The 27,221-nt window shown below is 41.3% G+C and overlaps 1 protein-coding gene across 3 annotated transcripts in view; it reads left to right on the top strand.

The window, feature by feature from the left end:
* Nucleotides 1-27,221, top strand: part of ngef (neuronal guanine nucleotide exchange factor) — an 83,960-nt gene that overhangs the window by 39,456 nt on the left and 17,283 nt on the right. For all 3 annotated transcript variants that reach the window (XM_068042068.1, XM_068042069.1, XM_068042070.1), the window contains 11 exons: nucleotides 895-989; nucleotides 4,770-5,050; nucleotides 7,067-7,227; nucleotides 7,946-8,098; nucleotides 9,797-9,926; nucleotides 11,006-11,080; nucleotides 12,432-12,521; nucleotides 12,914-13,077; nucleotides 14,302-14,460; nucleotides 18,555-18,634; nucleotides 23,837-23,941. In XM_068042068.1, coding sequence (XP_067898169.1) covers nucleotides 895-989; nucleotides 4,770-5,050; nucleotides 7,067-7,227; nucleotides 7,946-8,098; nucleotides 9,797-9,926; nucleotides 11,006-11,080; nucleotides 12,432-12,521; nucleotides 12,914-13,077; nucleotides 14,302-14,460; nucleotides 18,555-18,634; nucleotides 23,837-23,941 — 1,493 coding nt within the window. The remainder of the gene's footprint in view (nucleotides 1-894; nucleotides 990-4,769; nucleotides 5,051-7,066; nucleotides 7,228-7,945; nucleotides 8,099-9,796; nucleotides 9,927-11,005; nucleotides 11,081-12,431; nucleotides 12,522-12,913; nucleotides 13,078-14,301; nucleotides 14,461-18,554; nucleotides 18,635-23,836; nucleotides 23,942-27,221) is intronic.

The raw sequence follows: 27,221 nt of genomic DNA, 5'->3' as shown, positions 1-27,221 counted from the left end.
CTCTATATTTCTCTTTCTGTACCTGATTTGGCATTGAATTCACCCACTCTAATTTACAGTTGCATCTCTGTCCTTGCGCTGTTAATTTCACAATCCTTCAACCTGATTTGTTAAGGAGATAAACAGCTGCTTATCCTGTTCAGTCAAGTCTCAGACACCCTGATTCCCTCATTATCTGCCACTATCAGCTCACCCTTAAGCAACTGGATGGGCAAAAAATATTTGAGCTATAGGCTGCAGGGGCAAGTCTAACTAACGGCAGATGCTTCTAGATGCCCCACTACAGCAAATTTTGGCCCAATGATAAAACTGACTCGGTTAAAACAAGTAATTGTTCTCCCTAGCTGGGACATTTCAGTTCCGTTCCAATGGTGCCTTATTCAACAGGTTGCTAACAGAAAACAATTGATCTAAACTACACATGTAAACTCCAGATAAATACAGAATATCAGGCGGACGAGAGTAAATTACAAACACATGCTGGTCCAAATTCATTTTTTTTTTCACATAAGCTTTCAGAACTAATGAAAAGCACCATACAAATCTAATTCATCCCTCAGCATCTGTTGTATAACAGATGCACGATGTTTACTGCTTTACTTCTTTTTATGGGCAAGAATCAGGCTGGGGGAGGCCATTGCAAAATTGAAGAAGCCATTGATAACAAGCAAATAGGATGGTATTGTGGTATCATAAAGTGGGTGGAAGAGAATGAGAGTGATAAGCACTAGAGCAGCAAAATAAATAGAATAATAATCTGCACATGCATGCTGTTGATGGGCAAATAATATTTGTTTTGTAGGGAGGTGAAGGACTACATAAATGTATTATTCCAATGAAAACTAACCACATTTCTATGTAACTCATCTATCATCTCCTTCTGTACCATTTTAGATTTCTTCTAGCAAGCTCACAGCAAAATGGAAATTCTCCAGCAAATGCTTCCTTAACCAGATTTAGGAATGTGTGGCATTTCATTGAAAACATAGGTACAATACTGTAAATGAGCAATGTCTCTGAATGTTTCAAACTATTACTTTAATATGATTTTGAGAAAATTTTGGCATTAGTATCCTCTCTAAAATGAAAAAGTTCAAAATTATGATGAACCTGAAAATCTTATTTGTTTTTTTTTCTCAGTTCTGTTGATTTTATAATGTGCATGTTTGTGAAACAGTGGGTGCTGGCTTGGGGGAGTTACTGAGCCTGACAACATGTGGGAGGTGAATTAACATTAGCACATAGTTATTAATCCAAGGTACTTCAGAAAGCTAAATTTCATTTGTGCTTGTCACTTCAGCTTTCTTTCATTATTGGGCTCACTAATTGCACCAAGCCAACATCATCAACAAAATATTATTTCCATAAATATATCTAGAGACAGGCCAGAAAAACACAAAAAAACATGCTAAAGTCAATGGCAACTTTTTTTAACCTGCTTGATTTTTTTTTCACTATTAACCTTTTTGAGAAGATTTTATCAAGCTTGGCTAAATGGTAGCATTCTTCTTGCTGAGTCAGAAAGTCATGTTTCAGGTCCCACTCCAGAGACTTGAGTACATAATCTAGGCTGACACTAAACTAGTCACTAAAAAGCAGATTATCTGGTCATTACCTCATTGTTGTTTGTGGGATCTTGCTGTGCACTAATTGGTAACTGCATTTCCTACACTATAACAGTGACTACATGTCAAAAGTACGCCAGTGGATGTAAAGTACTTTGGGATGTCCTGAGGTAGTGAAAAATACTATATAAATGTCAAGTCTTTTTTCTTTATTTTAGTAGGCTATATCTCCCAGCTCAATAGTTGGGCTACTCGTACATAAGAAAAAGGGATTCCTTTTTTAATATATATTGGTCCAGATTTTGTAGTTGTAATGGTGGTGAAACTGTCAGCGATCACTGTCATTATTTTGTGAAACCAACAGTAACTTCTCATGTCTGCACATGCACAACTAAATGCGGAAATCTGGAAGTTATTGTCAGTGATACCCTGCTCCCCCACAGGCTGCACTGTTGCAATCTTGGATGTAATCAACACTGAAATCAGTGATTTGACATGAACTTCAACTTTTTACACCCTAATTTCACTGTAAAAACCATTGAAAATGTCACACTGAGTTTTAATGGTGTACTAAGACATAATTACTACTGAAGACCTTCTGGCCCTGAAAAACTAAGTTTTGAAGTTTCAAGCGTCATTCCCTTCATTCCATGATAAAAATTTCATAGATTTTATAATTTTTTTTAAAGTTTATGATATGTAAAATGATTAAAAAGTGAAAAACAGTCAGCGTTTTTCACTTCCTGGTTTGCTGTCTGTGAGAATTCTTCAATCTCATTGGCTGCTCAGCCTTCTTGATGACTTCACTGTTCTTGGATGCCAGAGATCCACTATAGCTGCTGCCAGATTGAAATTGACATTGTAATAAGGGAAATCGATGCCATAGAGCTCGCTAGATATTTGTGGGAAACTTTCTTCGAGGTCAACACTCGCGCTGTCCCTTAGCCATGGACTGCAAAATCTGGGCAATTAGTTGGTGCATTATGACAAACAACAGAGTGCAAGCAGAGACAATAGTAACAAGGGCAGTTGTCTCTTGGAATTAACTCTGGCATTTGCTGGAATGCAGAGACTCTTGGAGAAATCATATTGGGATTCAGCAGATATCTCATTCTCAGAATTGGCATACAAATAAACAAAGATGACAGACAGGAAAAGACCAGAAGATACATTGAGTATCTTCATATAGTCATATTGCAAACAAGAATTATGATGCCCAACATAACAGCTTGGATTTTAGTTTTCCTCCTCCACCAAGTAACTGAAAAATTAAGTTTGGAACTGATAGATGTTTATATAGGTTGAACATAGTGATTCAGAAAGAGATATTTTGAGATTATGTCCCTCTGTAGTTTTACAACCCAGCAGATTAACTAATTTTAAGCAACTTTTCATGATTATTTGACATAGCTCCTCCCAAGCACAGTCCTTGGGGTCCTCTCAGTTGCAGTATTTCACTGCTTTGACATCCAAGAGCACACCCACAAAGCTATTCACCATTTTAGTATCTTTTGGGTCAGTATCTAGAATTACACAGCACTGCTTGGTAGGGCTGCCAACTTTGCTTGGAAGTATTCCGGGAGTATTCATCACATGACATAATTTGAAAACAATTATAAAGTAAAAGAGTACCGACCTAGCATTAATGTTAGAAGCAACACCACTGGTGCACAAATATACTGGTGTGTTGCCTCGGCATTTCATCACTGGTTGGACTACAGACTCTCCAGGGATATATGAAAATCTTAGAGCACATCTTAGTCAAAATATGTTTGAGAATTTTGCATGATTTTTCTCCCCAATGTTTGGAAAGTTAATCTTTAATTCCTGGAGACTCTAGGATAATCCAGAAGGGTGGAAAACCTTTCTGCCAAATCAAGAGTGAGACTCTGGAAACCCATGGACCATGGATCCCAGCAATGTTGCACCTGCTGGAGACCTCGTCTTCAGACTCCATCGGAGTATACAGGGTCAGCAAAAGGTTACACGATTTATATATCCCAGGCAGGCACCTGCATGACTAGCGGCAGATCTTGGGTTCCCCCTGCCCCATGAGGCTGCAAAGTGTGGTGTTGGTGGCCTGGTTGGGGAAGGGCATCAGGCCCCCTCCAACCAGAAATCTCCTGACTGTATCCTGAAGGGGGCTGCTCTAAAAATTATATTGAATTTTATTGAATCTTCCTTTACAGGGGTGCAGGCCACGACCTAGGCCTGACTCCCTAAAGTGGGATCCAGATCTACCTCTTCTGCAGCCAACTGCAAATCACCTGACCAACTCTCCCAAGCCAGGTCACACAAACATCTGAGCTTGGAGTCCTGCCCTGGCCCCATCTTCCACACCAACCCCCCTGCTTCCCAAGCAGAGGCTGCACCCTAAATGTGCCCCACCATAAGGGTAACTCCAGAGCAATATCAGCACCCAATATATCTTGGTCACATCATAGTTTGCATTGCTTCCATTGTACTACCATTGGAGTTATAGTGAATTGTGCTAGAAGGAATGAGTATTTTTGGCCTCTCTTTTTTTGGAAGCTACTTTCTTGATTTCTCCTTTGTCTTTTGTGGGACATTCCAGTGGCATGCTTCATACTCAACTAAAAGGGTGAATGACCTTCTAAGCTTTGCCAATGCATCTATGAAATTGGGTGCTGGGAATCACACTTAAGTGGCCTAAGTGACTGTTTGATTTTCCTTCCTTGTGGGAACTGACTAGCCATTGATTCCATTCTTATGATGGCAAAGGTTAACTGATAACCTCCCGACCAAATGAAGATCAGAGGTTTAAACCCAAATTCTACCCGATGGATCATTCTAAATAGGTTTTTTATATTCCAGTGTAGTCTTCGCTGTGCCTTTGTGGATTACTTTGCTGTAAGAAAGTACAATCTTTGAAAACCATCAGATTTCTAAAGATAAATATGCCGCTAAAGAATGCTTCAGTGCGTTTTATGTTGCAATATGGATCAAAATGCTCATTGTACCACAGGCTGGCTGTATTTATCCTGAAATATTCATTATAATTATTAGTAGATAAAGCAAAAGCAATCACATGGTAATAATGCAAGTCTAAGAATTCTCCTGCTGCTTCTCTTGATCTGATAAACTGCCATGAATCCCAGTCTATATCACACATAATGCGTGCATGCTTAGCCAATTTGATTCATCGACTGAAAAAAGACCATGTACTGACTTGTGTTATCCTAGAACTTCTGTACCAGGAATATCGGGAAAATTGTACGTTTCAAGAAATTGAGACAAGACGGATGCAGGATTGTACTGAGAAGAACAGAGCAGAGTTCACGAATGAAGCCAAGCCTCAGGAAGTAAAGACTGACACCAACACAACTGTTCAAGTGGCATCACAGCCAGCCAAACTCAGTCAGGGAACGAATAACCTGGGCATGAAATTATGGCAGAACTCAGAAAAAGTAAGGAACAGCAGAGTGTTGAGTACTCTCAGTCGCAAGGAAATTAAACTCCAGGAGGTAAGACAGAAGAATAAAGGCAAGGTCTGTGTGTAGTTTTACATTCCAATGTGTTATTCATTCCAAAAAAACCTTTTGATTATTCAAAATGGCCATCACTCATTCTGCAGACTCTTTCCATCGGTTAATTGTGACCACCTTCAGTAGCAGAAAATTGCAAATGACAGTAAATAAAATTAGACATTTGAAATATATAATTTTTTTGACAACAGCATCAGGCTACAATGAGCTCACTATAAGTCCCATAATTTAGAGAGACTATTAAAATATGACAACTGATGGGTTAGGTTCTTAATTATACCTGAGGTATGGACTAGATGGGTCTGAATTAGTAATCCATTATAATCCTATGTTCTTCTATTCCAAATTTGTCTGGGAACAATGGTGATGAGATGGGTTTTGTTCAATTCTGGCTTTATAAATTTTATTTTGCTATATTCCTAGAAGTTGCTGTGGGGAATCTTTTTTTTAGAGATACAGCACTGAAACAGGCCCTTCAGCCCACCGAGTCTGTGCCGACCATCAACCACCCATTTATACTAATCCTACATTCCTACCACATCCCCACCTTTCCTATATTCCCCTACCACCTACCTATACTCGGGGCAATTTTATAATGGCCAATTTACCTATCAACCTGCAAGTCTTTGGCTGTGGGAGGAAACCGGAACACCTGGCAAAAACCCACGCAATCACTGGTAGAACTTGCAAACTCCACACAGGCAGTACCCAGAATTGAACCCGGGTCGCTGGAGCTGTGAGGCTGTGGTGCTAACAACTGCGTCATTTTGTAACTCAAACATCATCAACCATTCACGATTGTTACACTGATCTTACCTTAAAAGTACAAGAAAAATATAATTACTGTTATTAAAATAACTTTTAGTTTTATTTAAGTACAGTGCATTCTCACTTCAGTTTGTCAACTAACGGAAATTTCTGCAGTTTTCTGTTTGTAATGAAATTGTGAACACCTTCTTTATATATGAGTTTGCAATCTTGATATAAATAGGAACCAGTGGAAATTTTCCTTCACAGTGGTGGCATATAAGAATAATTAAAGAATATATTTCTGGAGATTTTAGTTACACTGTCCATTTGCAGGGATTTGTAAACATTTGTCACTGATCGATATGGTAAGAAAATTAGGGTGTTCATGTAAAATAAATGACAAGTGAAAATTGTTGCTAAAAAAGGGCAGCATAAGATAAAGTAAGAAATGGGCTACATGCATGTCAGCTGTCCACATCTGATGCGGATAGTCAATATTCATGATTGGTATGGGTGTGTTCATGTTTGCAGGTGAAATTCAGCAGGAATTTACACTTTCCACACGGTACTGAGGTTTACACAATAAGCCAACATACCTCGGGTGTAAAGGTCCTGCTCCACTCCCTGTTCACCCCTCATGTCTGCTCCCAGCCGTTAATCAATGCTTTGGATCATTCCTTAGCAGATTAAACTTTTGCTGTCAGTTCTGTGAAATTGGAAATTCCCAGCCAGAGTGTGGAATACTTGTATCCCCAAACAAAGCAGAAACTTTAGGGAGGAGTTAGAAGTGGCAGTGAGGGGCAAATTGGGAGAAAATGAGGGTACTTCCACAAACCGAAGGGAGCGGGAAAGAAGTGGGTGCCTCTTTGAGATAGAGACAACAGAAGAAGAAAAGATGCATTTGTGAACTACAGGCAGAAGAAAACTATTTTTGTGGAATGTGACTCTTTACAATGTTCCACTATACAGATGATGGAAGTTTGTGTGCACCTGCACTGACCATTATTATTCCATAAGATGAATGTCCTTATCCATTACACTACGAACTCTACAGGATCTAGACACACATTGAATGTGACATCTTATGGTGCTTGCTTAGTGAAATATTTTTAAAGAGAGATAAATGTGTGTAAGAGTTAAAAGGAAAGAACAAATAACATTAAAATTGATATGACATACAAATTAATTCAAAATGTTTTGAGGATATAGAGAAGTGAATTTTATCACACAACAATGTTTCTTCAGGCAATGTTCGAACTTGTCACCTCTGAAGCTTCTTACCATAAGAGTCTGGAGATCCTAGTTTTCCACTTCATGAAATCTGACCAACTTACTGAAGTACTCAGTCCCACTGAGAAACATCATATTTTCTCCAACATCCTTGACATCAAAGTAGCCAGTGAAAGGTAAGGGAAGGAACATCAAACCTGCTAAATGTACAACAAGATACAGATAATTTTGACATCTTGAAAAAGTGTCATTGACTGCACATTTTAGTATCAAGCCTCGAATCATTTTTTAAACAGTTGACCCTATTTAATTTTACATCTGAGAATGATCCCTCAGCATTATTTCGAAGAAGGACAAGGAAGCTCTCCCTGTCCTGGCAAATATTAATTCATCAAACACCATTATTAAAACAGATTATACAGTGATTATCTGATTGCTGTTTATGTGATCTTGCTGTGCATAGATTAGCTGCCATGTTTGTAACATTCTGAGAGTGACTGTACTTCAAAAATACTTAATCGGATGTGAAGCACTTTGGGACGTCCTGAGGTCATGAAAGGTGTTTTATAAATGCAAATCTTTATATAACTCTAGTGAGACATAAACCTGTATTCTTATTGGTGTGTCTCAGTTTTGTTTTATTTTTGCATTTTGTGCTTTTCATGTAGCAAGTTTGTAGCAGACGTCAATGCAGGAAGAATTCAGCGTGGACTATCTGTCCACAGGCTTCCCTAACCTGCAGTTCTAAAGTATCAGATATGAGAACAAAGCATAACCAAAAGGCACCTGCAAAGTTACAGATATCTCTCTTTATAACCCTTATCAGTGTACATTGATGGATCATTTCGTTATCAGTCAGCGAACATTACCAAGTACATTACTTTTTACTTTCAGATTCTTTCGCGACCTGGAACACCGTATAGAAGAAGACATTGTTATCTTAGATGTCTGTGATATTGTGTATGAACACACTGTCAACCACTTCAATGTCTACATCCCGTATGTCACAAACCAGAGCTATCAGGAGGCTGCCTATCGACGAGCAATGTATGCTTCATTGATGTTTCTGTTTCTGAACAGGAGGGTGTTACAGGGTGTACATGTACACCAATGCATGAGTCTGAGTAGATGTGCCATTGAGCCTAATAATAGATGCAGCATCTCACCTACATGCATAAAATCTGCTGGTGTTAGCTTTGTGGTGACAAAGTCACATTTGAATTTCAAAGATAGTTGTTCTTTCTAACACTCAGTGGGTCAGGCAATATCTGTGGAGACAGCAAGGTGGGGTTAACATTTCAGGTTTCATGACTCTTCATCAGAACTGGTTGCTCCATACATGTCAGCTGTGTTTCAGTTGATAATGTTCTTGCCTCTGAGTCACAAGGTTCCAGGTTCAAGTCCCACACATTTAGGACAGGGTTGTCCAACTTTTTCGGGCGGAGGGCTGCATTACGATTTTTTTTGGCCCGGAGTGAGGGGGGGGGTGCGGGGGTGGGGGGGGGCCAGTGAACAAATTTTGAAAGATAAAGGCATTAAAAATTTATCTTACTGATTAAAAACAACAACAAATGTGTGTCTTTGTGAAGTAGTTTTAAACGAGAAGACTAATTTATTGACTTAATTTCTCGTCACTATATAGAAAACTGATTTAGTGACATATCTGCCATTGTTTTTGCTTGCATAAGTAGTCAATCTCTGCCCACACACCTGATGGAGTGATGCAGAGTATTCTAGATAGATGTCCATCTGTCAGGAGTGATCTTGATCTCTCTCTCTGTCTCTCCCTGTATTTCCCCCTCTCTGTGTCGTTGCCCCCATCTGTCCCCCTCTCTCTGTCCCCCCCCGCCTCTCTCAGTTCCCCACCTCTCCCTCTCCTCTTTTGTCCCCCCTTTGTCCCCCGTCTCCTCTTTTGCCCTCCTCTCCCCTTTTGCCCCCTTCTCCCCTTTTGCCCTCTGTCCCCATTGATGTTCCCATGTGCCTGCTGCCCTTGTCCTTCTCGGTGGTAGAGGTCCCGGGTTTGGGAGATGCTGTTGATGTAGCTGCATTGGAACAGCTTGGCCAGAGGCTTGGCTAGTTCTGGAGCTCAGGTCTTCAGCACTCCAGCCGGGATGTTGTCAGGACTGTAGCCTTTGCTGTATCTGGTGTGCCTCGTCATTTCTTAATATCACGTGGAGTGAACCAAATTGGCTGAAGACTGGCTTCTGCAATGATGGGTTCTGCCATCACTGATTATTTAAAAAAAATCAAAATTGTCCTGTGCTCAATCTCTTCAGGGACAATTTATTTTTGAAAATGCTGCAGTTCATGGAAGTGCCCCCTGTCCTGAGATTGTTCTCCAAAGTGTTGTGCATTCTGCTGATGAACTCCTCCATCCGAGGTTTTGTCCACAGCACACTGCCTGCTATGGCCCAGTGTCACCATCAGCTCTTGATACTCTATGATCACTGTTTTGTATTTAAATGCGAGACCCCTGGTCTGTAGAACTCCAGGCTCCTCGGTGGAGAAGTGACACCTCCTGACTTCAAGCACTCCACACACACTCAAACAGCATCTGGGTGACTGGGTTGTATTCCGCACAATATTCAGAAATAGTTTGGGGTAAATATGAAAGAAACTTAAAATTCTGAGATTTTTAAGGCATTATATCTGAAAGAATGTACATGTTACTGCTGAATTTCAAAGTCGAGATTCTTCAACATTTTATGAGAATTGTTGCCTTGACTCTGCACTTCTTCTTCAAAGGGAAAATAATCTTCAGTTCCGCACTGTGATGGCTGAGCTCGAAAAAGATCCGAAATGTAGAGGGCTGCCCTTCCCTTCATTTCTTATCTTGCCTTTTCAAAGGATAACACGATTAAAGCTGCTGGTACAAGTAAGTACCTGCGATCACTCTATTGATGTCGAACTGACTACATTTTTCAGGCAAACATTTCAGTGTCTAATAGTACTATGATTATTATTTTATACAATGAAGGTGATCAGGTAATGTCGTGGAACATCAACAGTACATTACACCAAGTTGCTGGGCTGACTCAAGTACCTCACTAACTCCACACTACCCAGTAAAACGTAATTCTTTTTTTGAGGAAAAAACCTATAAAGTACTGTGAAGGTATAAATATTACTCAGCAATCGGTGTAATATTCATTTCGAACTTGCCTAATGGGGTCTTTCTCACATGGACTCAGGTAGCCATGACACATGAACATTTTGTTGCTTGCGGTTTTTTTAGTGAGCTGTTGGCCTCAAGAGGTTTTGTATCACATTCCAAAAAAGTATCCACTATGCACAAAAAATTGGAAGCTTCGAAATAAATAAAAGTATTGTTGTGGAATTTAGGCCAGTCAAGCAGCCAAGAATTTGATCCCTAGTTCAATTCTCAAGGCTGACTATCACTTTACAATCACTTATATTAGTTGGATGAACCTTATCCTTTCTTAGCATGTCTTAAAAATGTAATTAATTAATTAAAATCCAAATTGAAAAGCTATTCTCAGTAATGGTGCCATGAAACTATCATCAATTGTTGTTAAAAACCCATCTGGTTCACTAATGTCCTTTCGAGAAGGAAATCTGCCATCCACACTTGGTCTGGCCTACAGACCCACAGCAACATGGTTGATTCTTAACTACCCTCTGAAATGGCCTAGCAAGCCACTCAGTTCAAGGGCAATTAGGGATGGGCAACAATAGCTGGCCTGCCAGTGCCGCCCACATCCCATGAAAGAATAAAAGGAAAGGTAGAATGCTGTGTGATGGGCAATATGTTTCTTTGGAGGGAATGCAGAGATGTGAACTCTTTGTTTAGTTTCTCCTGCCCCCACTGAGAACTGATATTTGAAGTAGCATAGGGTCAAGAAAGATACAAGGCAACCAAATGGATGTCATTTATCTTCATTAAAAAATTGCTGCTAAGTGGCTTATGTTTCTGAATTCAATTTTGTTTGACAGAATATCTTGAAAACAGCTGAAGAAGAGTCAAAGAGGGAAAGCACAGCTGTGAAGGCACATAAAGAACTTGAAAAGGTGCAAGACTAACATTTTTTCCTTTTTTATTCCGCTGCCTTTCCTCACTCCTTAGGGGTAGTTTTGACTTTGGGCGATAGTGTAAAACATGCCATGTTGGCTCATTGCCCTGGTTATACATTGCTCCTGATTTTAATTTCCATGGATGTCAACCCTTCCCTTTTGTTGGTTTCCTTTTGCACTTTTACTATGCCTTCCATGCAAGCATTTACAATTCTTGACTCTATATTTAGATATGCATGTATGCTATTATGATGCACACATCATAATACATTGTAGAAGACTGTGACAATATGCAGGGGTAGATTTTCAATCAGGCCTACACCCATCCATTATTAGAACCCCTGACCATTAATTTGCTGATCCTGCAAAAGTGTGGTCAGCTTTATTTACAATGTGGGGACTCCCTGCCTATATTTGGGCTTGGTGATGAGCGCTCCTAGGGGTACTGGGGGAGGAGGTAGGAAAGGAGGAGGGGCACACAAAATTGCATGCATACAACCCTTCAAGGGTAATCCATAAATTTAAAGATATACAATCCTTAAAGGTAAATGGCCACATCGGAAGATAAAATGCTGGTAACCTTTCAAAGACTGATAGTATTTTTAATGTGTATTTTAGCATGTGCAGAGGCTGTTTGGGTGACAGAAATGCCTGATGAAACCTGGTGGCTGCCACATTAAGTGTGCAGGCAAGAGGTGTGTTATGCCCCAAGTGTTGGTGCACAATGAGATGGCACATAAATTGCAGACAGATGGTAAATTGTAGACCAAGGAAATCAAGTGAAAATATGTCTAAGTCCCACTGCCTTAATTTTCCAATCTCCTACACAACTGGTACAGATGGGCTGGAAATTTATCCTCAAAACACACTGTCAGAATGTCTTTTTAGATACATTTATTCAACACAAATATGGGATTAAGCACAATTAAAGTGGAAACTGTTCTGTGTGTCTTCATTCTACATGTAGTCTATGATACAATCACTGGTTCATTTTAATCATTTAAGGGGCCCAGTAAAGTACTGGACCTCCAGGAAAATTTCACCTACAGAAACTAAGATAGCAGCAGCTACAAATTCGGGCATGTTGTAAGATCTCCCTTCCTGGTTGCGGCATCTTCCAAGTCAAGCTTACCAATTTAATATCAATGGTACCTCTATAAAGCAGCCCAGTAGAAACATCTTTTTACACACAGTTAGAGATTAAACCAATCTTGCAAGGTGCTGGAACAAAGGAAGAATTAAATGACATAGGTCATCAGTAGCTTGGTATTTTCTAAATGTTATCGTGTAAAGCTGCACAAAGTGCAAGAATTTGTCTATTAATAATAGTAATTTCTTCTTGTTGAAGGTTATCAAAGAGTGTAGTGAACGTGTGAAAAAAATGGGTAGAACTGAGCAGCTGATCAACTTTGAGAAGAAACTTGAGTTTAAAGTCAAGGTATGACTCGAAAAATAGACTTTTGTCTATATAAGGATGAATAAGTCTCTATCTGTAGGCCAGTATACATAACCTTCAGAGAACTCTTCAGAACAGAATGCAATTGATGAATTGGAAGAACAAAATAAAAGAAAAATAGAATTATAAGATAAAATAGAAGGTAAAAATCACTCTTTGTACTATATTTTAGAAATTATAGAAATGTATGTTCAGTAAGTAAATTTTTAAAGGAATTCCCAAATTGTAACTAGGTAGACTTGTGTGGAACCATTCCTTTCACTTAATCAATATCTTTAAGAATTTTTGACCAATGACCATAGAGAGATCAGTAGACTGTCTTTATTTTATTACCACCAAAGAATATATCTAACCAATACCTGTACTCTTCTCAGGCTGTGCCAATTATCTCCCAGTCTCGGTGGTTGCTGAAGGAAGGTGAACTGGAGCAAATGTCAGGACAGAAAGTAACAAGAACCTTTAGGAAGAAGAAACTGTTCAAGCCAGTCTACCTGATTCTGTTCAATGATCTTTTCCTAATAACCAAGAAACATTCCTAGTGAGTCCTTGCCAAAAACATGAAAGCTATTGGCAATATGGAGGAAACTAAATTCATGTATTGTGTGGTTATATGTAACATGAATAGTTTTAAGGCTTGTACTTGCCTTGAGGTTTATTCCTTGAAGAATTGTAGTTTTTGCACAATAGCGTTGTTTCATACTGTGTAAATTTTGAAATCTGAATTTCTGCCTGCTGCATTATCAAGAATTTCTGGTTTATGAAAGAAAAGGCATTTGAAGGGTATTGAGAGAATGGTATATATGTGAGTATGCAATGGTTTGTTTACAATATGTTTTTTGGATAGTTTCAAAGGTGGAATCTGAATAGAAAAGCTTTCATTAGGGAGCTTGCTGATTGGTGGATTTGACACTGGCCATTCACCTCTGTGCCAGAAGTTCATTCTAGCCTAGATTGATGGGAGGAAATTGTCTCTGCTGACTGCAAAGGTCTTATGTGAAATGAGTTTGGATAGTCTCAGTCCAGGTCCTAGTGGATTTGGCCCTAATGCACTAAACAGTCATAAATTCAACACTAATTAGCAATCTCAGTCAGAGAGATCACAGGATGGCTGGTGTGGGAAACGAAAAGGATGCAATGCTGGTCTGTTGAGGGTATTTTGTTCAGACACATTAGAGGCAGCTTCACTCAACATCTGGCTAAACGATATCTGACCTGTAAGTGGTCTGTGATGACACTGGTTACCTGAAATAGGAAAACTCTGCATTGTCCAATGCTAACATTCCTCATCTTGATGAGCACAAACATTAATTGTACAGGAAGAATATCCCTTAAAAATGGCCCTTATAATAACTGCAGTTTAGACACTTGATTGCCAACATCCATGGAACTTCCTTACAGCGTCTGCGTAATATCAGGGCAAAAACAGAAAGGTAAATTTTCCATTTCTGTGCTCCTGTCTTAGGAGTGGGAAAATTCACTGTGAAGTATTTCTAGTAGTCCTGAAGAAAATTGATCAGTGTTGACATTGAAATAATTTATGATGAAACTTTAACTTCCATTTAAGAGGTTGTTAAAAATATATATTGTGATTGATAACCTTGAGGCCTCCCAATCACATCACTAAGGGACAAAAAAGCATTGTCTCATGCTGAGAGTTCTAGATTTGTCTTTTAAATCATAGATCATTTACTGGAGGAACCCTGCGAAATGCTTCCCCAAACTATTCAGTGTGGTTCTCAACTGTGATGTTTCTTTTTTCTAGTGGTGACAGATACGAAGTGTTTGATTATGCACTTCGAGGCCTCCTACGGGTTCAAGAGTTGGAGGACCAGGGTCAGGCACTTGCAAATGTATTTGTGCTACGACTCTTGGAGAACAACAATGAGCGAGAGGTCCAGTATATGCTGAAAGCAAAGTCACTGTAAGTATCTCAACAGAGCTAGGAAGGAAATAAAAATGGAAAATTTCTGAAAATGTACATCAGGGTTCATGGATTTCCATGAAATCTTTCCAATCTCCCCCAATAACTTAGACAAAAGATTGGTTCCACCAATTCAACTCCAGAGAGCACCATGAAAGTTCCAGACGCAGGTCTGTCAGAATCAGAGTGAATAGGCAGGCTAATATTTTGGGCAGGGACCTTATTCCAAAATCTCCTGATGAAGAGTTTCCAATCTGTATTTCCAATATTTTCTGTCTTATTTCAGATTTTAGCATTTGTAATTTTTATTCTTTTTTTAATTGTCCTCACCAATCTGCCTGCCCCAGATGCATCTGGCAGTGACCACCGCACAGTCCTTGTGAAAACAAAGTCCTGTCTTCACATTAAGGATACCCTCCATCATGTTGTGTGGCACCATCACCGTGCTAAATGGGATAGATTTCAAACAGATCTAGCAATGCAAAACTGGGTATCCATGAGGCACTGTGGGCCAGCAGCAGCAGAATTGTACTCAACAACAATCTGTAGCCTCATGGGCCAGCATATCCCCCACTCCACCTTTACCATCAAGCCAGGGGACCAACCCTGGTTCAATGAAGAGTGCAGGAGAGTATGCCAGGAGCAGCACCAGGCATACCTCAAAATGAGGTGTCAACCTGGTGAAGCTTAAACACAGGACTATCTGCGTGCTAAACAGCGTAAGCAGCATGCGATAGACAGCTAAGCAATCCCATAACCAACGGTTCAGATCTAAGCTCTGCAGTCCTGCCACATCCAGTCGTTAATGGTGGTGGACAATTAAACAAATAACTGGAGGAGGAGGCTCCACAAATATCCCCATCCTCAATGATGGGGGAGCCCAGCACATCAGTGCAAAAGATAAGACTGAAGTATTTGCAACAATCTTCAGCCAAGAGTGGATGATCCATCTCAGCCTCCTCCTGAGGTCCCCAGTATCACAAATGCCAGTCTTCAGCCAATTGGATTCACTCTGCATGATATCAAGAAACGACTGAAGGCACTGGATACTGCAAAGGCTATGGGCCCTGACAATATTCCGGCAATTGTACTGAAGACCTGTGCTCCAGAACTTGCCGCACCCATAGCCAAGCTGTTCCAGTACAGCTACAACGCTGGCAGCTACCCAGCAATATGGAAAATTGCCCAGGTATGTCCTGTACACAAAAAGTAGGACAAGTCCAACCAGTCCAATTACCGCCCCATCAGTCTACTCCCAATCATCAGTAAAGTGATGGAAGGTGTCATCAACAGTGCCATCAAGTGGCACTTGCTTAGCAATAACCTGCTCAGTGAGGCTCAGTTTGGATTCCACCAGGGCCACTCAGCTACTAACTTCATTACAGTCTTGGTTCAAACATGGACAAAAGAGCTGAACTCGAGAGATGAGGTGAGAGTGACTGCCCTTGACATCAAGGCAGCATTTTATCAAATATGGCATCAAGGAGCATTTGCAAAACTGGAGTTAATGGGAATCAGAGGGAAAACCCTCCGAAGGTTGGAATCGTACCTCGCGCAAAGGAAGATGGTTGTGGTTGTTGGAGGTCAATCATCTCAGCTCCAGGACATCACTGCAGGAATTCCTCAGGGTGGTGTCCTAGGCCCAACCATCTTCAGCTGCTTCATCAATGACCTTCCTTCAATCATAAGGTCAGAAGTGGGGATGTTTGCTGACGATTGCACAATGTTCAGCACCATTCGCGACTCCTCAGATACTGAAGCAGTTCATGTAGAAATGCAGCAAGACCTGGACAATATCCAGGCTTGGGCTGATAAGTGGCAAGTAATATTTGAGCCACACAAGTGCCAGGCAATGACCATCTCCCACAAGAGATAATCAAACCATCTCCTCCTAACATTCAACGGCATTACGATCACTGAATTCCCCACTATCAACATCCTGAGTGTTACCATTGACCAGAAACCGAACTGGAGTAGCCATATAAATACCGTGGCTACTAGAGCAGGTCAGAGGCTAGGAATCCTGCGGCGAGTAACTCACCTCCTGACTCCCCAAAGCCTGTCCACCATCTACAAGGCATAAGTCAGGTGTGTGATGGAATACTCTCCACTTGCCTGGATGGGTGCAGCTCCAACAACACTCAAGAAGCTCAATACCATCCAGGACAAAGCAGCCCACTTGATTGGCACCCCATCTACAAACATTCATTCCCTCCACCACTGACGCACAGTGGCAGCAGTGTGTACCATCTACAAGATGCACTGCAGCGATGCACCAAGGCTCCTTAGATAGCACCTTCCAAATCCACGACCTCTACCAACTAGAAGGACAAGGGCAGCAGATGCATGGGAACACCACCACCTGCAAATTCCCCTCCAAGGCACACACCATTGTGACTTGGAACTATATCGCCGTTCCTTCACTGTCGCCTGGTCAAAATCCTGGAACTCCCTTCCTAACAGCACTGTGGATGTACCTACCCCAGTTCAAGAAGGCAGCTCACCACCACCTTCTCAAAGGAAATTAGGGTTGGGCAATAAATGCTGGCCTAGCCAGCGATGCCCACATCCCATGAACGAATATAAAAAATATCTATGCCATGAGGTACTCTAATTATCAGCTAACTAATGCATTCTATCTAGCAGTGTGTAAATGGTGCTGGACTGTGGATAATGCTATCTACAAGGCTGATTATTGCTTTACCATATCAGAATGTGCAGCTGTGATTCTTTTACACTTCAGTCTGTGGGATGTGACATCCATCTGGCAAAACTAATCTCTTCATATAATTTTTACCCCTACTTACTTATTTGTGAATATGATAAACATCTCTGAGAACAGCAGGGCTGGCTTTCATCTCACTGGATCTTGAAAGGAATCATGGCAAAAAATAAATCAGACAGCTATTCAGTAAAAGGTTATGCAAATGATATTTTAATAATATACAAATGGAAGATCTTTAAAAGCTTCTGCTGTCAAAATCCTTCTCAAATCTGTTTGATTTGAAATCCCAGTGGACCTAGCATTTCTGCTATCAGAGTCACAGTCACCATATAGATCAGTGCAATCGTGAATGTACCACAATTCGCTCAATAATCCTTTAACTGTAATGTCTATGTCTCTAATCCTATGCTGTACTGTGGATGGGAATATGTATGTATCTCCTGTCTCTATAGCAGTTAAATAAACTGCTGTTTGCAGTTTAGTGCAGAAAGTATTCATCGGAATTGCAGCCAATGGTCTTAAAATGATAGAATTATTATATTAGTTACAGTGCACTATTGCATTATGTAGCTTCTCCTATCACAGCTAACATCTTCGTAATGCTCAAATTACTTTGACTACAATTTACCAAGAAGCAAGTGGAAATAATTGAGTGAGCAATATTGCTTCTTCTGCATCATTTTCAACACTTTGCAGACTGGCAGATATACGATTCCTCTCATAAGTCATGGGGTCATCAGTGGCGCAGTGGTTAGCACCGCAGCATTACAGCTCCAGCGACCCGGGTTCAATTCTGGGTACTGCCTGTGTGGAGTTTGCAAGTTCTCCCTGTGTCTGCGTGGGTTTCCTCCGGGTGCTCTGGTTTCCTCCCACATGCCAAAGACTTGCAGGCTGATAGGTTAATTGGCCATTATAAATTGCCCCTAGTATAGGTAAGTGGTAGGGAAATATAGGGACAGGTGGGGATGTGGTAGGAATATGGAATTAGTGTAGAATTAGTATAAATGGGTGGTTGATGGTCAACACAGACTTGGTGGGCCGAAGGGCCTGTTTCAGTGCTGTATCCCTAAACTAAACAATTTGCCGATTTGGCTGAAATTTTCCCACCACTAAGTAAGAGATGCCACTTTATTATAAAGTGGTGGTGATAACAAAATAGCTCTTGGAAATGTAATGGGCCAAACAAATAACGATTCTCACTTCATTACTGAAGGGGTTTAATGGATAAAAATGCAAAGCTTCTCTCCTGTTCTGATGTACATATACAAGTATAGCAGCTTATATCTCCTCTGGGATCTCCTCTGAGGTTTCAGCTATTTTTTCATCATTTATTTTACTGATTTTATTTGTCCACAAATTTATTTTGCAGGAGTGATAAGAAACGCTGGGTTCATGCACTTGCTCCAAACCGAAGAACAAAGTATGTTTCTCCCAGCTCATTGCATTGGGGTAAGTCTTTATGTTGTCATTTATTCCTATCCAGGTATCTAACCAACCTTCGAGTCTGTGTTTGATCGGGGTTGGATTTTTCTCATTTCTAACCTTAACATTTGATGAGCAGGGAAACAGTGGCATCCTGCTCCTGAGGTCCATCTCTAACTAACCAAAAGTAGAAGAAGCTTTACCTTGCACAGAAATTAAATCACATCTGACCCAAGACTGGGTGTCCGAAATAGAAACAGATGATTTCCGTTAACGTCATAAGCACAAAAGCCACAAGAAATGACTGTTAGGCCAATCATTATTGTTCAGTGTAAATGTTTAATTTTTGTTTCCACGCCTTGCCTACAGGTAAAGGCACCAAAATTGGTTAACCACAAAAACAGGCAAGATGATCACGCTGCATAGTCAACCTGCACCATTGCTTCCGATGCAGGCAGCACGCAAAGTTCGCTTATTTAAATGATTGCAGCATGCAGCTAGCATTAATTGTGCTGTGGGTGGCTGCATTTTTGAGCAGGCGGAGCAAAATTGTGAGAGACCAGAATGGGTTTAAGCTAACCTATATTCCTTAAAGTCAGCCTGTACCTCTTAAAGAGAAGGTGCACTTTGGCTGGGGCAAACGCTGGATGTCATTATAAAAGTGAGTTTGATCTGGAAAAGACACAAGAATGTCACAACATGACAGAGAGCGGGCTCCAAGATTTTTCAACACTGCACTCGAGACCTTGTGTAAGAGGTGGAGAGCAGGAGAGATGAAATCTATTCACCGGAGGCCTGCAGACAAACTTTGTGAAGGCAGTGGTGGTCAATGTCAGGAGTCTAGTCCCAAGGATCTGGATACAGTGCCATAAGAATTTCGATGACCTCACACGAGTGGTCAAAGTCAGTGAAAATAGCTTCAAATGCCATATCTCACCAACTGCACACTAGACTTGCACACTGTTCAACGCACTGCACCCCATCACTCACTGACCAACGATCTCTATCAATCACAACTCATACCTCATATTTATAGCTTCACTTCATCCTCACACACATAGCACTGCTGCAAGCCTCACACCCACATCTCACATCTTGCACATATGATAGTTACATCACCCAAACACATTGCACTACAGTCACTGACACACTTCCCTCTCTATTGCAGGTCAAGGCGGCGCATGTCCATGTCCATGGAGGAGATGCTGCTGGCCATTATTGGGATGGGCATTGCTGAGGCTGTAGCCAGCAGTGGGGCTGAAATCATTGAAGATGATGTTATCTTCTTACCTAATTCTCCTCTTCACATCCCACATCCCGCTCATCCCACAATCTCTTGTGACTTTTAAGCTGCAAATGGTGTAAGCATGCACCTCTTGCTCCCCCTACCTCCACCTCTCCTCACTACAACCCTATCCTTTGCTTTCTCCTTTCAGATACCCAATAACTGCAACCTGGCCAGATAGGGATAGAAAGAGCAGAAAGACAGTGATGAAGAAGAGACACTGTTACTTGCTATCATACTTGCAGTCACCACCTCAAATACTCTTATGGAGGGTAGCTTAGAGGCAGGATCTGCATGTGGTGAGACACTGGGCACAACTGGACTGCAGCCAGGGCAGGGGACAATGGAAGGAGAGATCACAGCTCGCCGCAGGGTGAGGTTGCAATAGAGTTCTGCTGCAGAGGACTCAGATAAGGAATTCAATGGGGAAACCTACAGAAGAAAGCTGATCGGTGTGCATACTGAAATACTTGATGCATTGGCAGGCCTACCGGAAAGCCAGTGACGAGGAGCATGGAGATATCTGGCACCAACTTGGCACAGGAATTTCTGCAGAGCTTGGAGCACATCCTTTTCAGTGTGGAAGTGGTGGTGAATTGCATATGAGTACTTCTGCACTGATCCATTGTCACAAGAGCTTTGTTTTTTATTGAAAGCTAAGAATTGTGTGTTTATAAAAAGACTGAGAAAAAGGATTTTCTGTGAAGATTGAATGCTGAAACTTGGTGTGTGAACTGAGTGGGACAGACTGCAAGACACCTGTTCCAAACAACAGTAAGGGAAATGACAGGTCACATGACTTATTGTTAAGCCTTTTGGCTTCACTTTTGGCAGTGTAAAAAAGACCAGGAAGCTGGAAGCAGCTTAGCAGTGAGCTGGCTCGGACCTGTATTTGCAGACCAGAGGAAAAAAAGACATACTCTCTAAAAAGATTTGCCTCTCTTGTAAAAAGAAATTCTACATTTGAGGTGGTGGCTGTGGTCTGCCTGGAGAGAGAAAAGACCCCAGAGAGGAAAAGACCCAGGAAAAGAGGAGATGTTGCTCTCTGTAGAGAAAGGCTCCTTTGCTGAGAGGAAGCCCTGCATTTTAAAAGGTAGTAAATTCCTATTGCCTCCAGTCTGTGAAATATCTCTGCCTCAGGAGTGATTCCTGTTGCCTGTTATGTTTTGGGAGATTCTGAAATCTCAAGAAAGCTTCTATTGCTAGATTGCTATTTCAAAATTCAAGTAGACCTGTTACTACACCCTTTTCTGAAAGATCTATGTGATGCCTGTTGCAGACGAAGTGCCATGAATACTCACCCATCACAGACTGTTCATCAACCTCGCCTGGAGAGACTTCAAGCAGCAACTGACTATTCGACTCTGGGACACCTCACTGACCCGAAAATATCCTACCAGAACATTACAACCCAATTATTTCATTATTCTTAAACAGTTGTAATCCAAAACATCCTTTGAAAACCGGTTAACCATTTTTTTTGAATGTATATATGTGCATGAGGGTTAAGAAGAGTATGAAGTTTGAAATGGATCCTTTCACATATAGAGTTATCTTATTATTGTTTAAGACTTAGTTTATTAATAAATAATTAATTTTGTTGTTTAAATAAACCTGGTTTGGTGTGCTTTATTCTGTTTTAAATTCCATTTAATTTGACTATTTTCTGGTAGGTGGGAAACTTCACTAATATGTTGTGACCTGTGGAGTAGTGGGACTGAATTAACAGTGCCTTACTCCCACCTAGGTCATAGCACCATGATATAGCGTCTGACGTCGCAAGTTCCATTGCAGCACAAGTAAAAGTTACCTAACTTTTAGGAAGGGTCAGTGACCCGAAACGTTAACTTTGCTTCTCTTTCCACAGATGCTGCCAGACCTGCTGAGTGATTCCAGCGTTTCTTGTTTTTGTTGTAAAAGTTACTGGCTGCTGTGACGGAAGCTCAGACAGAAGTCATACCAGCTCAGCTTGTTGCCACACAAACTCAGACTGCTGCCATCACAAATGCAGATATGAGTTTTCAAGGGGACTTGCAGGGTTTCACAGCAGTCCTGAAATCTGTGCTCCAGTAGATTACTCAGATTGCTGAGGCTGTGCCCCAGGGCAGTGGCTGTGGCTCCGGGGAGCATAAACCTGCTGTCCTCGCTCTCTGGATGACACCATTTGTCCTCTCACTGTTTCCACCAGGCCAGTGCCCTTGCTGTTGCCTGTCAGCCAACCAGCCCCAACTGCTGTTGCCCATGCCGAGGTGATATAGTCCAAAGCTGGGCCTTCTGGCCTAGAGCTGCTTGAGGTTGTCCTGCAAGGCCATCTGCAGTCTCCTCCACTGAGAGTCAACAGCCTTCCACCAGCCATGCCACAGCTACGAAGGTAGCACGGCAGAGGAGGACTAAACAGTCCAAGGCACACTGAAGACTGACACTAAGGGAATGCACAAAGGTGATTGTTGACTTTTGTATGCAATATGGCATGCTTTGGTTTGGGAGGTTTGTTTTGTGTTGGCTTTTATTTCTGCATTGTGGCCTAGATGATGCTGTGATGGTCAGTAACAAAGAGAAGGTAAGGAGTGGGACTTGGTGAAAGGGGAACTGGGGTTGCGGTTACTGGTATTGCAATCAGGTGAGTCAATCATGCCAGCCTGACCAGAAAAGAGCTATGATGGTTGCTTCCTCAATTCCTCCTCCTCCTACTCTTCCTCCTCCTCCTCCTACTCTTCTTCCTCCTTCTCCCCCTGCTCCTCAGATGCTCACCATATAGCTGTTGGCAAGGACTATGCCCCTCGATGGCAGGGTTGTGCACCATGCAGCAGAACACAACAAATCTTGACATGCACGAGTTCTGAGGTCCAAGCAGGGAAAGCCTTTTTCAAGTATCGCAGTGGTCTGCTCGATCACATTTCATGTCCCAACATTTCATGTGCATGGGTTGCGCACTGGAGTCATGAACCATGTGGTCCTTGTCACCCTTGTAGCCATCCTCTGGTTGTCATGTTGACTCAAATGCAGCTGGCACAGTGGACTGCTGCAGAAGGAAGGTATGATAACTGCTGCCAGCATTGACCTGCATGATACACTGAGCATGGTCACACAATAGCTGGATGTTAAAGGAGTGGAATCCCCTCCGGTTGTGATACATTTCAAAGTTGACAGGTGTCTGTAAAGCTTTGGTCTTTGGTGATGCACAGATGTCTGACACTGTTCCTCACTGAGGTTCAGGTAGGGGAATTGCTTTGTCGACATACTAGTTGGATATAGCCTCCCTTTACCAGCAGCTTGTCCTGCTCTGTGTCACCTCCCCTGCACCCATGTCTGGGAGCAATTGGTTTGTGCAGAATCCTTGAAGTCAGGACAAAGTCCTTCATGTGCTGCACCACTCCCTGTAGGCTTTAGCAACTTTGAAGAACTCCCCACCGAACACTTTTACAATCACAGCATGAGCCACAGAAATCAATCAGCGATTAACTGAAAGTATTGATGATCCCTTTAAATAATGCTGGTGGAGAGGTCCTTCCTGTTGCTGAACGTGTGTTCAGCTGTGCATGTTTAAGAGATGGTGTTAGCTGGAGCACTGAGCTCCAAAATGCAGTGCTGGCATCTAATCAGTGTTACACACTGATTGACGATCTGCCTATTCTGCTTACTTCTAGCAGATGCTCTTTACACACGAGCTAATGCCTTCACCAAAATGGCATCCCGCACAGCTAGCACAAAATTGTGTATGTGCCGCAGATGCCATTTTGGAAGCAAAATGATAGCCATAGCATTGAAAAACCAGTCACAACATAACCAAATTCATGGACAAAATATATTGTAATCGAATGAAAAGAAAATTGAATGAAAGAGGCTTGTGAGAAACCTTAGTTGCCCATTATTTTCAGCTGTTGATATTCAAAGGATTACCATAATTTGTTACAATCTCACTAATGTTCTGTGGTCTCTACTAGATTGTCCCCAGGTACAGTGTGTCCAGAGATACACTGCACAGGAACCTGACGAACTCTCTTTGGAAGCTGCTGACATCCTCAGTGTTGTGGAATGGACAATAGATGGTAAATGTAATTTTATATTACGAAGTACAGTTGCTAATTTATAATTTAAGTAACCCATCTCAACCTCATACTGCAGTGTCATCTCATCAACACAGCGAGCCACTAGTTTTATCTCAGTTTCTATAGTGATAGGTTCTTTCTGTTATAATGCTGCAGGTCACTGGGGGAGCACAAAGCAGCATTTGATTAGGTAGTAGTGCACATTAGTTGGATACTGACTGGAAACACTAGGATGGAAAATAGCAACAAAACACACATTGCATGAAAAAAAATATTTGGTAGCACTTTTTGTTTGCATTGTGCTTGGCGAATATTCTTGTAATCGTATTACACACTGAAGCATTAGCTAAGTGAAATGGTTTCCAACTGTGGCTCAGTTGGAAGTATTCTCATCTCTGAATCAGAAGGTTGTGGGTTCATGCCTCACTCCAGGATTTAACACTGTAGTGCAGTACTGAGGGAGTGCTGCACTTTAGAGGTGCTATCTATCATATGAGAGGTGAAGATGAGGCCCCAGCTTCCCTCTCAGGTAGATAAAGAAGATCCCATGGCATCATTTTGAAGAAGAGCAGGGGAGTTATCCCTGGTGTCCTGTCCAATATTTATCCTTCAATCAACATAACAAAAACATCAGATTATCTGGTCATTATCACATTGCTGTTTGTGGGAGCTTGCTGTGCACAAATCGGCTGCTATATTTCCTACATTACAACAGTGGCTACGCTTCAAAAATACTTAATTGATTGTAAAGTGTTCTGAGACATCCAGTGGTCATGAAAGGTGCTATAGAAATACAAGTCTTTTGACAATCAGGGAATAGTTGTCAAATCAGTAAATGAGGAAACTTTTGTTGAGGGAATGGTGAAGATACAGAGGATCTAAGGTGACGGACTCCTGAATCAGATACTGACAGATGGCACTGGTGGCTGGCAATTGTGCATCATCAGCAGCGTCTTCAGCATGCTCAATCTTCCATAGGTTTTCACCTGCAGACACTGACGGCCCACCTTCCTTGAGAGCTCCATGTGTCTTCCACATTGCACAGCATAGTGCTGTTGGGAACCTGAGAGTTGATTCAAAAGGGAGATAAGAAAAGTTGGAAATAGAAGGCAGAAAATGAGTAAGTATGTTTGGAAGGCAGAGGAAACAAATGCTAGAAAATAGACAACAAGGGAGTTTGGCAGTGCACAATGGTATATACTTCAATGCAAGAAGCTTAGGGAATAAGGCAGATGAGCTGAGAGTACAGATTGACATGTGAGAGTGATATATGTGACATGTGAGAGCTATTACTGAGACATGTCTGAAAGAAGGGCAGGAATGGGAGCTTAACATTCCTGGTTGTAGGGTTTTCAGATGAGATAGAGTGGGGGAATAAAAAAGGAGAGGGTCATATTGTTGCTTAAAGAAACAATTATAGTTGTGAGGAGGGATGATATGGTAAAATGATCATCAAATGAGCCATATGGGTTGAACTGAAGAACACAAAAGGGGCAATCACTACTGGGAATGTACTCTAAACTCCCAATAGTCAGAGAGAGATAGAAGAGCAAATATGTCGGCAAATCTCTGAAGTGCAAAAGTAATAGAGCAGTAATAGTGGGGGATTTCAACTACCCTGTTATTAACAGGGATAAAATGAGTGTGAAAGGCACAGAGGGAGCAGAATTCTTAAAATGCAATCAGAATTTTTTAGCCAGTCTGTAACAAGCCCAACAAAAGAGAGGACGCGGTTCTGGACTTAGTTTTAGGGAATAAAGCTGGGCAGGTGGAAGAGGTATCAGTTGGGGTGTACTTTGGTGGCAGTGATCATAATTCTGTTAGATTTAGGGTAGTTATGGAAAAGGACAAAGAAAGACCAGGAATAAAAGTTCACAATTGGGGAAAAATCTAATTTTACTAAGCTGAGATATAATTTAGCTAAAGTGGACTAGAAACAGCTACTTGCAGGTTTAGTCAGTGCCAGATCAGTGGGAGGCATTTAAGGAAAAGATAGTGAGGGTTCGGAACAAGTATGTTCCTTTAAAGAAAAAGGATGTGACTAACAAATCCAGAACCCCCTAGAAGCCAAGGGTCTTAAAGGAGAGAATAAAGTAAAAATGGGAAGCTTATGACAGACATCAAGGGCTCAATACTGCAGAAAACCTAGAAGAGAATAAAAAGCGTAGTGGTAAAATTAAAAAGGAAACTAGGAAGCAAAGAGAGGACATGAAAAAGTATTGGCAAGTACAATAAAGGAAAACCCAAAGATTTTTTTAGAAATACATAAGGTGAAAGAGGATAACTGAAGAAAGAGTAGGATCTATTAGGGACCATAAGCGTAACCTGCGTGTGGAGGTAGAGAACGTGGGTATGTTTCTTAATGAATACTTTGCATCTGTTGTCACAAAAGAGAGGGGTGATACTAGACATTGCAATCAGGGAGGAGGAGTGTGAAATATTAGATGAAATTAACATAATGAGAGAGGAAGTAGTAAGGGGTTTAACATCTTTGTAAATGGATAAATCCCCAGGCCTAGATGAAATGTATCCTAAGCTGATAAGGGAAGCAAGAGAAGAGATAGTGGAGGCCATCATTTTCCAATCCTCTCTGGCTATAGGCATGATGCCAGAGGACTGGAGAACTGCTAATGTTGTACCATTGTTTAAAAAGGGAGAAAGGGATAGACCACGTAATTACAGACCAGTCAGTCTAACCTCAGTGATGGGAAAAGTATTGGAAAAAATTCTGAGGAACAGGATAAATATTAATTAAAAAGACGCAGATTAATCAAATACAGTCACCAGGGATTTGCTAAGGGAATGTCGTGTCTGACTAACATGATTGAATTTTTGAAGGAAGTAGCAAGGAGGGTTTGTGAGGGAAGTGTATTATATGGATTTTAGCAAGGCTTTTAATAAGGTCCCACATAGCAGACTGGCCATGAAAGTAAAATCCCATGAGAGCCAAGGCAAAGTGGCAAGTTGGATCCAAAATTGGCTAAGAAGCAGAAAGCAAAGGGTAATGGTCGATGGGTGCTTTTGTGACTGGAAGGCTGTTTCCACTGAGGTTCTGCAGGGCTCAGTACTAGAACCCTTGCTTTTTGTGGTATATGTCAATGATTTGGACTTGAATGTAGGGGGTATGATTAAGAAGTTCGCAGACTATACAAAAATTGGCCATGTGGTTGATAATGAAGAAGAAAGCTGTAGACTGCAGGAAGATATCAATGGACTAGTCAGGTGGGCGGAACAGTGACAAACGGAATTCAATCTGGAGAATTGTGAGGTAATGCATTTG

This window comes from Heterodontus francisci, chromosome 11 (genome assembly GCF_036365525.1).
Source record: "Heterodontus francisci isolate sHetFra1 chromosome 11, sHetFra1.hap1, whole genome shotgun sequence".
Lineage (NCBI taxonomy): Eukaryota > Metazoa > Chordata > Chondrichthyes > Heterodontiformes > Heterodontidae > Heterodontus > Heterodontus francisci.
This window is presented reverse-complemented; position numbering and strand designations above follow the sequence as displayed.